We start from the raw sequence: 14239 nt of genomic DNA on the forward strand, positions 1-14239 counted from the left end.
CACAAAAAATGATTTTATGTAATCAGGTCTTGTAAAGTCACAGCTACAGGTCATGGGAAATGGATGAATCATACATCAAAAATAATCATCTTTTTCCTGTCACATGAATGTTCTCCATATTTTTTTTTCATGACGTAGAAATTAGTCCAGACTGTACATGGGTACTTCTAAAGGGAAATAATAACAGCAGTTCTTATTCTTGAGGCCTTTTGTCACCTGTCAACCGGGATCTTCCTGAACAGGTGGATTTTTTGTAGGTCAAAAAGGCAAAAGGATTAACACTGACAGCTTAATAACAATAGAGTATAAACAAATGTCCCAGTGTTTTATCAATGCAGTCAGAAAAGATCAGTAATGGTTGCATGTATTTTCATTCTCAGATTTTAAAAAAGTGTATAAAGTAGATAAAAAATATATTCAGATAGTTTGTAATAAGTGGCCACGAATCACAGTTTGCAACACACAGGATTTTCTTAAATTACTTCATTACAGCTCAAGTTTGAGGCAAAGCACTTGACGCCTATGTCCCAATTCCTCCCTACTCCCTAAATACTAAAAAACTATATAGGGACTATCTGATTCCCCGGATTTTAAAAGCAATTTGGACACCATGCTCATTATTTTTTTGTTTTAACGACACTGATTTCCCATAAAAACCTAATAAATATGAAAATTTTAAGAAGAAAATTTATGAATCCACTTTTCTGATGATGAAAACTTCGATGGTTTATAAAAGATTAATTGAAATGCTGAATTTTACATGAAAATGTGTTCAAATGCAATGCATTGTGGTCTAAATTTGCCAATCTAGTCTAGTGGGCCTCAATGCACACTGTTTTTTTTGCAGATTTCTGGGAAATTTCTATGGTACTAGATTTTGGAATTGTAGATTTGGACAGCGCTAAAAAATGGTGACTGCACTATATAATGCACTAAGTAGAGAGTATGAAGGAATTTGGACACAACCCATCTTTTCTGATTTAAAAGTGCAAGAGAATGTTTTGTTTTTTGCCTCCAGAAAAAAATGTCAGTGAAAACATGAAAATAAGTGTCTTTGTTTTCTAACTGCCTCTGTGGTGTGTTAAGCTGGTAAACAAAATAAAAAATTAACTATGACCTGCTCTGGCTGTACTCCACCTAAAGCATTCTGTCAAAACCTCTCAAGAGCCTATGAAGGTTAACTGAGGCAAAGAGAAAGTTAGTGGTTAAATAAAATAGCTAAAATATACTGTGATGCAGCCATCACTAAAAAAACACAATAATCCATGTTCACAATTGTGCTGCTAATAATAGGACCTTTGAGGGTTTTGTTTTGCTTTGTACATCTCAAATGTCCTTCATGCCTTTAGAAATGTGGTTGCTGTTGTTACCTTGAGAGATCCTGACGCTTCCTTTAAACTGCAGCAACAGAAACAGATTCACACATTGGCAGAATTTTGGATCTGTATCTCAACATTGTAAATCACAGTGAGGGTCAAAGGGCAACAGTTACTGTAGGGGTGAGCTGAAAGTGCAGGCTGACCCAATGTGGAGCCAGGACATTTTATGTACATAGATATTTAAACCCGGGCTGCCAGGTCTCCTCATCTGTCAATATTTACAAGATCCAAACTGCTACTGATGTTTAACTGTGACCTTTTATAACATCACATTATTCTTTAGCCACTTCAGTAACTTATAAATAACTCCAAATAAAACACCACGTGGTTATTTGCACACCCCAATAATAATTCTATTCAAAAAATCTACAGAAAAAATTAAAGCTGCTGCACAAATTAGATCACTAAAAGTATTACAACCATTGACCGTATATGAGAACTGGACTGAGTGTGACATCACCCAAAGAAAGTGTTTTTCTTCCCGCGCCAACAAAATCAAGCCAATTCAGTTGCCTTTATTTTTTTAAAATGAATTAGGATTAGCAAAAACATGTTTTAAAAAATGGTTGCAGAGCATGAATCGTTATTCTGACAAATAGAATAACTGAGTAATAGCGGTTTATTTCCTAATAAATGAAATGCTTGTAGTTTGTCCAAATAGTAATTTTTTTAATACCAATTAAATACAAGATCTATACCTACATCATATTACAAATACTGTCTGACAGGTGATGTCAATATTTAGATACTTTGATTTTTGAATCCCTTTTACTACCTCTTGCTTTGATCACTTTGTTTAGAAATGCACTCATAAAAATAGCTTTGCATTAAATCCAAAGGTTTTGAGAATAAAATGCAATGTGATGATCAAAGTCATTCACTACATTTCACTTTATTATACAATCAGGTCAGTTCACATGTTATGCTCCACTGAGCAGGATCCTTTCAGTTGCATGAAGCAATCACATTGCTGCTGTCACCCAAGAAGGCTCCGGTTTAAGATCATTACAAACAGCAAGGAGAAAAAAAGGTGGATCGGGTTTTATTGTTTGGCTTTAAGATTCGGAGCCCTCGGTTATAAGAAGATACCTTCAAAATGAAGCTTTCCATCAAGATATGTACACGTAAAAAATATTTAAAAACTTTATTGAAAACCATGTAGTGCTGCACAGGCGAGAAGTTTCAGGCGGTGCGGACAGGAAAAGGCTTGCACTTCTTGTGCTTAGACTGTTCAGTGGTCAGTAGTGTTATTACCATTGGTTGAGAGGGTTCATACCAAAACAAAGTGTGTGTCCAGCACACACAAACGTGTCAGTTCAGTCACACACTTGCAAACACACACACTCCCTGAAGAAGGAAGGAGGACAAAGGGGATTGGAGACCCTGGCCAGCTGCCATTTTGAGAAAAGTAACTGAACTGCACAGGCACTCTCACAAACACTCAGGACAATGCTTAAAGTGAGTACAGAACAGGTTTATGGGGGTAAAAAAATAAAAAGAAACAAGTGTAACAGGAATTGTAGCGGAAGAGGCTAGCAGCTGTTCATGCCAATCAAAGATGTCAGACTTTCAAGTGTTCTCTGTATTCAGATCACCATACTGAGCCTCGTGGATGGTAGTATAGACAAGCTGACGTGCCAAACCCAAATGTAACCAGAATCTGGCTAGAAGCTGGTGTTAATTTCCAATTCAGTCACCATTGGGATAAAGCAAAGGGCGGAGCCGCTACGAGCACTTCCACACGCACACGGCCAGGCTCCCTCCAAAAAACATGTAGAGCAGGTTCTTCAATTCATGCGTGACCTCGAAACCAAAGCTTTCGCCAATCACCACGTGCCAAGAGCTGCCGAACTTCTTGTCCATGTGCTCTTTGATCATCTTCGCTGCACTCTATGGGATGGAGGAACAGGAAAAGAAGCAACACATTCATGAGAAACACTTTGATTCCTGACTGAAACTCTTCAGTATCAAGCCAGAATTTCTAATTCTAACATTCATCAACATTAGTTTATGTTTTATTATATTGTGTGTGTGTGTGTGTGGGGGGGTGTTGTGTGTGTTTCACATTTTTTATGTGTGACTGATTATGGGTTTGAAAACAGCTGTGAGGTCAATTAAAGGACATACCTGAGTTCATCATGACCCCGTGGGCAATTAGTTCTCAGCCTTTTATGGAGGTACCATCATTTTTGTCCAGCCCTATTTCATTAGTTTGTTTTTTTGAATGATTCTGTTAATCAACAACTCAAAAGTAATGGCTGATTTTGATTATTTAATTTTTAATAAATTTTAATTTATTGTTACTTTTGAACATTTCAAGTCATTTCAGTGAGCATTGTGGACTTTCTTTCTTTAACTGAGGGGTACCAACAATTTTGTCCACCGCTGCACATCTGAATGAAAAGTGATTTGATTTGAATATTAGAAAAGTAAGCATTTAGAGTGGAGAAAATAAGTATTTGATCCCTTGCCGATTTTATCGGTTTGTCCACTTTAAGTCCCACTCCGATCGTCTTCTGTTCTTCAAAGTGTTCCCAGTGGTCTGCGTTGTGGGCGAGACTGTTGCCACAAAAGCAAGCCACGGTTATCTCCCATCATCCCTTTGTTTACACTTGCAGCCCCTCACAACCCCAAGCTGGGGTACCAAGTGGTACAACAAAAATGTCGAGGAATATCAGAGCTATCCAGACGTACTGTTTTGAGCCAGACATCAGCTCAGATGAGGAAAACAAAGTTGTCCATGGATGTAGTTGTTTCCAGGTAGATGGATCAGGATGGAGCGAAGCGGTGAGACTTTGGTCCGCCCATTTCACTTGCTGCTTCACAAAAGAGCTTTTTCTCAAACAGCATTTTTTCATCTGTTCCTGATTCTTCCCAATTTGAATACAGTAATACTCAGAAATGAACTTTTAAATCTGAAATTCTTTTTTATATGTTCTCCATCATTTAAAAAAAAAATGCTACAAGAACATGTAAAAAAAAAATACAAGTTTCATTGGAGTGGGTCTTTAAAAAAATCTGATAGTCTGCCACACTAATAGTAGGTTCATTTGAACAGTGAGAGAGATAAACAATGACAAACATAATCAAGAAACAAACTTGAAAGAATTTATATAAATTTGTTTGGATTTCATTACATAAGTATATGAACCCCATTGTAATTATTAACAGTTCGGGTTCACACAGACCAGTCAGAGTCTCCTAATCTACCTGTCAACTGAACTGAAAACACCTGTTTGAAATAATCACCTGTAGAAAAAAAACACCCGTCCACAGAATCAGTCAGACTCCAAACTCTCCAACACGGGAAAGACTAAAGAGCTTTCGGTGGATTTAAAGGAGAAGATTGCAGACCTGCACAAGACCAGAACGGACTACAAATCCATCAGCAACAAGCTGGTGACTGGGTTAAGGTGACAGGTCTTGGTGCAAATTAGCCAAAATACATGACCATGACAACCAATCCACCTATAGGTCTGGGGCTCCAAATCCTCATGGGGTTTCCATGATCAAAAGAACAGAAATAGGCCTACAACCTCAAAGCAGCTGGAACCACAGTCACCAGGAAAACCATTGGAAATACTTTGCAAAGCAATGGTTTAACATCTTGCTGTGTTCACAAAGTACCCCTGCTTAAGAACAAACATGTGCAGGCTCGCTGGATGTTCGCCAATGAACACCTTTATGATTTACAGAGTGATTAGGAAAAGGTGCTGTGGTCAGATGAGACCAAAACTGAGGAATTTGGCATCAACTCAACCCATCGTTTCAGGAAGAAGAGAAATGCTGCCCATGACACCAAGAACACCATCCCCACTCTAAAGCATGGAGGTGGGAACATCATGCTTTGAGGGTGTTTTTCTGCAGAGGATTGTGTGGATGGGAGGATCCTGAGTGAGAATCTCCTACCCTCCACCAGGAGACTTAAAATGGATAATGGATGGGTCTTCCAACAGGATAATGACCCTAAACATTCAGCCAAGGCAACCAAGGAATGGCAGAAGAAGCATGTCAAGCTCATGGACCTCAATCCTATTGAAAACCTATAGAGAGAGCTGAAGCTTTTCTTTGCCAGAAAAGTGGATTAAAATTCTGCCCGATATGTGCAGAAATCTGTTCATTAACTACAAGAAACGTCTGACCTCTGTGCTCTAAAAAGGGTTTTGCCAAAAAAAATACTCATGTCCCTCAATAAAGTGCAAATACATTTATTTAAATTAAATTAGTTTCTTTGTAATGTTCTATCTCTCACTATTCAAATTGACCAATCATTAGGATGACTGACTGTTTCTTTTCAAGTGGGCAAACCTACAAGAACAGCAAGGGATCAAATACTTCCTCCACTGTAAGTTACCTCATTGTTTGTTGCAAACGTTTCACAGGCTGATACACACAGCTCCATGGTCTCTATTCGCATTTCATCTGGCATGTCTGTGTGCTGTGAACAAACAAATATGGTCAATTTCCAGTTTTCTAAGAAAACGTATTCTTCAAATACCTCAATACACAGCAAAGTAAAACACTGGCATCCACGTTGACAAGGTACACCAACTATCACATTAACTCTTAATTTTAGTTTAATTGCAGTCTGTCATGCAAAAACTGCACATTGATGCTTAGCTTTAAGGCCCCACTCTGATCATCTTTCAATTTATAGCAAACGTGTTTCCAGTGGTTTTTCAATTATAATTATGCCGTTTTTAGGCAATATCAAAAAATCTGTGTGGTTTTCTAGGACATAGTTTCCACAGAGCGGCAGTAGTTCATCAGAACTGAGTTGTGGGCGGGACTGTTGGTACAGAGCAGCTCCAAGCCCCTATCCCCTGTTGCACAGAGCTTTTCGTTTATGTATTCTCCCACTAGATTACAGCCCCCAATTCTGTTAAGCTTAACAGTACTAGTGCAACAGAAATAAGCCTAAGTACAGCCACCCCTTCCCATCATCATCATCTGTTCACACGCTCTCTCCTCTCAACCCCAACCTAACATTACGAGTGCAACAGAAATGACGAGCAACATTGCTCCAGCTGTACAGTTTTCAGCCAGATGTCAGCTCAGACGAGAAAAACAAAGACGTATATAGATCTACTTGTCTACAAGTTGATGAATCAGAATGAAGCGCAGCAGGAAGCATGCATTTTTCTCACGATGTCCTCCATCATGAGAAAAATGTAAGAACATTTTAAAAACACCAACAACCCCATTGTCATCTGAATGGATCTTTAAATAAGCAAACGAACGGGGGGATCCTGCTATGATATTTTCCAAATGTCCTTGTCCTGTTTCCGGTGCTTTCTCCTACCCTGATGAGGGGGAAGTTGTGCAGTCTCTTATAATCGGCCTCTTCTTTCTTCCCCTCCCCGGTTCCAGCCATCACCTACAAGAAGACGTGTACTTCGAGTTAATGCCGTCCATTTTTCCAAGTCAGAACCTGTAGCTGCTAAATGGTGAAAGGAAACCATACGACACAGGACACACGAGCACAAACACAAATAGCAGCTAGCAATGTAGTAACATGACCCGACTAGAGAAACAGTTAGCTTGAACCTTAACCAGCTGAATCTCGCAGTTTATATCTTAACGGACCTCCTCGAAAATGAAATTGTTCCATATACTTTGACAGATGTCACCATATATGTTTGACCGGGATTTATCACTTAGCAAAGCAGTTTCCAGTAGCTAAAGAGTTAGCTTAGCTTTCCTTCACATCAGCATCTGCTTGATGCTTCAGAATCACATGAAACACCACCAAGGCATTGCATATGACGCCACTTCGTCACACAAATGCTTATTACATTAATTTTGAGGGATGCTATACTTACAAGGCGTCAATCCAACAACACAATCTGCTTTTATCGTTCGTTTTCATACGTTGTTAAGGAGACAGTTTGAACTGAGCACAAACACAAATAGAGCCCGCCCCTCTCAGTCACGCTGCGTTCTTATTGGTTACAGCAAGGTCAATCAACACCCCCCGCCCCCGACGAAATGATGCTGTCATCTCGTGTAATTTCAATTAGAAATGTTTTCTACAGCTAAAACGTCTCTTTTTCATTATTATTATTATTATTATTATTATTATTATTATTATTATTATTGTTGTTGTTGTTGTTGTTGTTGTTGTTACATTGTTTTACTTAATTAATTGATTAATAGCCTGCACTTGATTTGATAAAGACCAAATTGTGGGGGGGGGGAGGGGTTTGACTACATTTTCTTCTTCCCACTCCTTTTCAAGCAACAAATTAAGATTTTAGTTGATAACCGTTATAATAAATTAATCTAATGTGACGTGTGTACTGTATGCATTATGCAAAAGTATCTATTCATGATAATGAAAGATGGTATTATTTTTAAAAATCTTTGGTAATTTCTTCTTTATTTTTAAATTCATTATTACTTTATATTTAAAACAGATTTGATGTCTCCGTCTTTGGTATTTTTTATTGCATTATTCAGTTATTTTTAATGATTCAAAATAAATCACTAAATCAAATTAAATTAGTATTCTTGTGTTTGGTGTTGTTGTTGTGGCCTGCTTAGAGACAACATTCCAGAGCAACAGAAAGTGTGGGAAAGAGGTTATGAGGTGTGTAAAAGCAGGTTGGAACAGGTGGAGGAGGGGTTCATGTGGGACATGTGACAAGAGTGTCATCAAGAATGACAGGAGAGGTGTAGAAGCCATGTTGTTGGTTTAGAGACTGATGCAGAGCTGGAGGTAGCAGAGATGAAGTGGTTGAAGTTCTCTTTGGGATAGAAGAAAGGAACAAACCCATCAGAGAAACAATTCCTGTTACATATTTTCGAAATAAATGCATGGAAGCAGATTGGGATTATTTAAACACATTCATAGGAGGGATGTTGACAATGTTGGTAAAATTATAAGGAAGTCAATACGTCGGTTTCATAGATGTAGTGAAGGAGGATGTAAGGGTTGTTGCTGTGAGCCAGTAGCATGTAGATGTTACGGTTAGATGAAGCTGACGAGGGCTGCAGGGTGGCGCCGTGGTTTGTGCTCTTGCCTCCTTCTTGCCTTCTTGCCAGAAGGCCCCAGTTTAAGTCCTGACTGGGGCACCTGAAACAGAATCACCAATGGGGAACCTTCCTGTGTGGAGTTTTGCAAGTTTACATGTTTTCCCTGTGCATGCGTGGGTTTTCTACAGGTTTTTTCAAGACTCCAAAAACACTCAAAGGTTAATTGGATACTCGACATTGTCCCCAAGTGTGTGTGATAGTGGCCCTGTGACAGACTGTCCAGGATGTCCCCTGCCTTCACCCACAAATGGCCAGGTTAGGCTCCGGCAGCCCCGTGACCCCGAAAGGGACAAAAACGTGTTTAGAAAAAAATGAATGGATCTGATGCAGGAAATCTGCTTTAAAACAAAGATTTTCAAAATTGTTATCTTTTTTTTTTAAACAAGTGTCAATGTATAAGTTATTTTATACATAATTTAGCTTAAATGGCCTATACCATGCAAAATCTTTTTTTTGTTTTTAGCTTTTATGTGTATTATAATATTTATTCCTCACGAAAAGAATCCCCAAAGCGGTATTTGATCCATTCACGCATTTCTGAGTATTCCTCTAAAAACATGCGCTCTGAGCACCAGCCCCTCCCAACCCATGAAAATGAGTGGGTTCACAAGCTGACGTAGATAAGTGGGAAACAGCCCCTTCCAGGAAGAGTGCGCTGCCAGCACCACCTCCAGGCTAACACACACACACACACACACTTTCTCCACAGAGCTAGGGGTGTTTTCATTTTATATGCACAATATGCACATCCATCTTTACCAAACCCTGGATGTTGTTTGTTTTCATGAGCGAGAGGCAGACACGCTGCTGAGGCCGATGTTAGGTTGACGTCATGAAATGGGCGGCACCCACACAGAGCGAAAGCCGATGCCTCAGAGACTGAGTCGTCTTACTGTATTTCAGAGTTGGAAAAGAACTCAGGAAAATAACCAATATTTAATAAAAACATGTTTGTTTGAATGCCGAAGGTAATATATTATTATATACCTGGATATTGTTTACTGTAAAAGCCATAAGGTATATAGCATAGGCCCTTCAAGCATTGAAATCAAATAATTCTGTAGTTAATGACTGCAGAAAATAACCAGAAGAACAATATTGCAACTTGCATCAAACAGATAATCAATAGTGTAATGAGGAAAATGTTGAAGTCACATACAGAAATACATCTATGAACTAATGCTGACATTTATAAAATCTTTTTAAAATGATTTTAAGGATTTTCTTTTCCTTTTTCTTGTCTTTTTTTTTTTTTTTACTAAAAACTATTTTATCTACAGTATTGGTGGTGTAGTAAAGTCAAAATAAAGAAATCAGAGGGGACAGTCTGAGGCAGCTTATTGATTCATATTCGCTGCCAGTCATGCCACCAGCAAATATTTTTGCAGCAGCATTGACACAACAGTTGAAAACTGAGGGAAAAAGTGAGTTTCCCTGGAGCTTAGAAACAAAATTTGAAAATGTTCACTTATATAAGAAATGGAGAAGCATTCTGTAGGTAAATGAAGTTTAAAAAAAAACATTTTACTGTCAGGCATAAAGCTGAAAAAGGGATCATTTCTACACAAATTCTAAACATACTTTAATAATAATAATAATAATAATAATAATAATAATAATAATAATAATAATAATAATAATAATAATAATTATAATAATGGATTGGATTTATCTGTGCTTTTCCAGACGCTCAAAGCGCTTACAGTGTTTCCATTATTCATTCACTCCTCATTCAAACTTGGTGATGGTAACTACTGTTGCAGCCACAGCTGCCCTGGGGCAAACTGATAGATCATGACCCACAGGTTTCTGCATAATACCACAATTCTAAAGGCAAGGTAACACATACTGCTTTTAATTTTTTGTGCGTACTTTACTTAGTGTGTCTGAAGAAGGTGCAAGTGCCAAGACATCTCATTAGATCTCTTCTTGCACATTTATTGTTAATACAGATAAGTTTCTCCATTTTTAATTAATAATCATCTGTCCTCTTCTTTCCATTGCATCCATGTACAAAGGATTCACTCATCAACTGTTTATTTACTTTGATTGGTGGGCTAGTTAACCTTGAGCAACTTCACAAAAAACATAGGCAAAAAAAGAAAACTACAAAAATTAAAAAACGTTCAGTAGATGTGTCAAATCTATTTGAGATATGAATTCATAAATGGATGAGAAAAAAAAGAAAAAGCACTTTTATTTTGACTCCAACTATGTTGTTAGAGTCAGTCACAAAGAAAAGCTTCAAATACTTGAGTTGACTGAAAAATTGGAAAATTTCAAGAGATGAGAGGCACATAATGGAGGATTTTAGAGGCAGTACGGTGGTGGAGCTAAAGACCTTGAGAAAATAATTCACCAGAAGGAAAACGTGTTCTGTAAATATTTCATGGTAAATGTCCAGAGTCCAAACAGAAACGATAGTACAGCAGCCTTGATGTGAATAGAATTTAAATAACTTGCATGTCAAAAAGACGTAACAGAACTATTTGGCTGCATATTTCCATAAATGTGCAGCTGTGGCTTGATATTAAAGCAGTTAGACACAGTTATGTCAGACAATGCCTCTTATTCTTCAGGTGCTTTGAAACCAGAAGTGGGATTTCTGTGAAGTAACACCTCTGCCACAGATGCTGTCAAGTCCAAAAACATTGTTTGTTTGTCCTCCCAACTTTGACTTTTTGATCTAGAGGAATCCAGGAATTGTCATGTTGAAACTGCATTAAAGAAAAAAGAACATCTATTTATGGAAGAACCTTTTCAGTCCTATCTGCAGTCCTAACTCTTTGTCAGCTGAAACACCACTGTTCCAGTAGGAGTTTGTTAGCTATGGGATTAGTTAAACAAGTGGTGACCTTTCATTTGGACAGGTAATGTATTATTTGATGCAGTGATGATAAATTGCCTCCCACAGAGAGAGGTAATGAAGGTGGACTTTATCTATAATTCAGCAACAGAGGAAGTTGAAAGGGAGGGGAGAGGAAGACCACATGTGAGTCTTCTGACAAGCTGTGACGGAGGTGAAATAAACAGCAAGGATGGTGCAGAGAAAAATGACAGCATCATAAAAAAAAAGAAAACACTCGGTTGCTGACTCACTGACTGACCGATTGTCCTGCTGTGTATGACCAACTGAGAGACTCACTGCCTCTGATGCGTTCCAATGAGGTTGTTGTGTTTCACACTAGCATCCTGCTTGACAGCCTGTGATGGAAGGATCCCAGGAGCTTCAGGTAAACTAAGAAGGCTCAAACAAGTGACAGAGGCGGAAATTTTGAGAGTGTAAAGCAGGAAAAATATTGCAGGTTTCTATCATTTAAAATTTACAATTCGAAAACAGGTGTTGTAGCTTCTCTTTTGGCTTTTCCCAACATGGGTTGCCACAGCGAATGAGTCGCATGGTAAACTTGGCAATGTTTTACACCAGATGATTGCGCCAGATGCCCTTCCTGATGCAACCCTCTCAAAGCAACCGGGCTTGGGACCGGCACAGAAGTAGGGAAGGGAACAGGGAGCAGCCCGGAGTTGAACCCTGGTTTCACGGACAGAAGGCGCCACAAACCAGCACGAGCTAAACTGGCTCCAATTTGAAAACAGGTGTACTAACTCTAAATTTGCTGTTTTCTACATTTTGTCACAAATGATTTCAATGTAAAAACAGATAATGGATATCAAAACAATTGAAGGAGGTTATAAAATAATCCATTTGGGCTTTACAAAGTCATCAAAAGCTTGATGCTTCAAACAAATTGAAAAATATGGACTTATAAAAAAAGAGAGTCAACTATGTTTTAGTTCTACATGAACAAACTGGCAGCAAGCAGCATGTTACTGTCAGAAGGTGATGATGGATTGTGCTCTGGCTTGCTTCAATGGCTTATGAGTAATTCCGATCAATAACAAACTCATAACAAAAACTTAGAAAAAAGATAAATAAAAATAAGGTTTGTTGCAACCACATAAAAATGAATAATATCCTTGTGTGGTTGGTTCAGTGTCTTTATCATAAATCTAAGCATGGATTTTCAGAATTTTGTGTCAATTTGTTTGCAATTTAATGTACGTATGTTTGTTTTTATAATACAGAGCTTTGAACAATATATTCAAAACCCAAAACATGTATTAAATTAATTATTTTTGGCAACAAATTAGTAGGCTAGGCTGTTTTGTAAAACCAAATCAGCATTTTGAAAGCACAAATAGTTAAAGAAAGTGTTAGGAACTCCTTGCATTGATTATACAAAAATAATCATTTCGCGAGCACAAAATTCTGATTTGTGTGCACATAGTACTTTAATGGCCACAAAATGCAAATTTGGTGCACAAAATGCAATGTTTTGCCCAGAAAAGCTAATACATTGCTTAGTTGTGGCCACAAAATGCAAATTAATGCAATAAAATGCTAATTAATTGCTTATTTGTGCCAACAAAATACTAATTTGTGACAACAAAATACCTATTTGTAGCCATGAAATCCTAATTTGTGGGCATTACGTTTTTATATGTGCACACGATTTGCTAATAAATTGCATACAAATGTTAACAAATTTCTAATTTGTGGTTAAAATGTACTGATTAGTGTGCACATAATGCTTATCTGTGCATGGAAATGCTAATAAATTCTAATTTGTGGCCATGAAATACTAAATTGCTGCCACAAAATACAAATTTGGGAGCACAAATTAATAATTTAGGAGTAACACTTTTTTTTCTAATTTGAATCATATGTTACAGCAGTGCTCTATATTACAAGTTTTAACAGGGCTAAATCTTCTTATATATTCATGAAAAATGGAAACATCTTTCTCCTTTTCTTCTTCCACAGCATTTTCATTTCAAGCAGATATGAGGAAGACAGTCACATGTTTGTGTTCCTTGTACCCAAAGAAAAAAAAATGATCTAGATCAGTCAGGACGGTTCTTCTGCAAACCGGACTAATTACAAGATAATCACCTCAGTGCAATCTCGTTTAAAAAAAAAATCATTTTAGGTGTAAAAACAGCAACAGTGCTTCAAAAAACTGCACTAATTTTGACAGTGAGATAAAAATCTGATGAAATCTTTTCAGTGGGAGGAGGTTACACATCAACTCATACAGTAGCTGACAAGAGAAGCTGCTTGTGTGGGCAGATCAGCAGTCACGAATCCACATGGTTAGACTCAGAAGTATGACTATTGTATTGTGTCTATAAGATTAGACAGTTTTGGTTTGTCTACTGAGTGCTGTCTTCTTGTGTCACCCACTTAATACCCTTCAATCATCATCAATCTGTCTACAGATATGCAGAAGCTCTGCTGAAATCAGGTTAATGACATGTATGCATGTTTTCAAGGGGCGCATGTCATGTAATTCTCTATCTGCTCTTCCTTTATTCCTCTTTCTTCATGAAACCTGTCAGTAAATCTGGATCATTTGTCAGTTTATCATCCAAAGATTATGAGCCGATCTGACTTGTAGATACATCACTGCATTTTTCTCTGTTTTCCCAAATGTTTTCATCACTTTAACTCCACACCAATGCTATGCTTTTAACCCCTTGATGCCCATTGATCCAAATATACATCAAACAACTTCAGCTCCAAACTTACCTTTATGGCCTCTACTTGAGAGCAAAAACACAAGTGATTTTTTTTTTTCATAGGTGGAAATAAATATAGGCGTCAAGGGGTTAATATATATTTCTTTAACAATATAAATGGAAGCGTTTTATCTGCTGCACCGTCATAACAAAATAATAATAAGAATAATAAAAAGTATATGGTTAAAAATAAATCTGGAAAATGTTGAAATAAATAAGAAATATAAAAATTATTAAATGAATCC

At 37.5% G+C, this 14239-nt stretch overlaps 1 protein-coding gene across 1 annotated transcript; it reads right to left on the reverse strand.

Moving 5' to 3' along the window:
• Nucleotides 1–2252: 2252 nt before the first annotated feature.
• LOC101161374 (dynein axonemal light chain 4) lies at nucleotides 2253–7332 on the reverse strand. The gene is made up of 4 exons (XM_023958856.1): nucleotides 7202–7332; nucleotides 6682–6756; nucleotides 5734–5817; nucleotides 2253–3269 (listed from the first exon to the last, which is right to left on the reverse strand). The coding sequence occupies exons 2-4, from the start codon at nucleotides 6751–6753 to the stop codon at nucleotides 3105–3107; spliced, it is 321 nt and encodes a 106-aa protein (XP_023814624.1). The 5' UTR covers nucleotides 6754–6756; nucleotides 7202–7332; the 3' UTR covers nucleotides 2253–3104.
• Between the last annotated feature and the right edge of the window lie 6907 nt (nucleotides 7333–14239).

The sequence above is a fragment of the Oryzias latipes genome, chromosome 1 (assembly GCF_053564925.1).
Source record: "Oryzias latipes strain Hd-rR chromosome 1, Olatipes_Hd-rR_3.1".
NCBI classification, from domain to species: Eukaryota; Metazoa; Chordata; class Actinopteri; order Beloniformes; family Adrianichthyidae; genus Oryzias; species Oryzias latipes.

Excerpts from the sequence above, each read along its gene's own strand:
- LOC101161374 (XM_023958856.1), bottom strand. The coding sequence starts at position 6,753 with ATGGCTGGAACCGGGGAGGGGAAGAAAGAAGAGGCCGATTATAAGAGA. Across the intron at positions 5,818-6,681 it reads ACAACTTCCCCCTCATCAGG|CACACAGACATGCCAGATGA; the intron begins GTAGGAGAAAGC and ends GTTTGTTCACAG. Across the intron at positions 3,270-5,733 it reads CGTTTGCAACAAACAATGAG|AGTGCAGCGAAGATGATCAA; the intron begins GTAACTTACAGT and ends TCCATCCCATAG.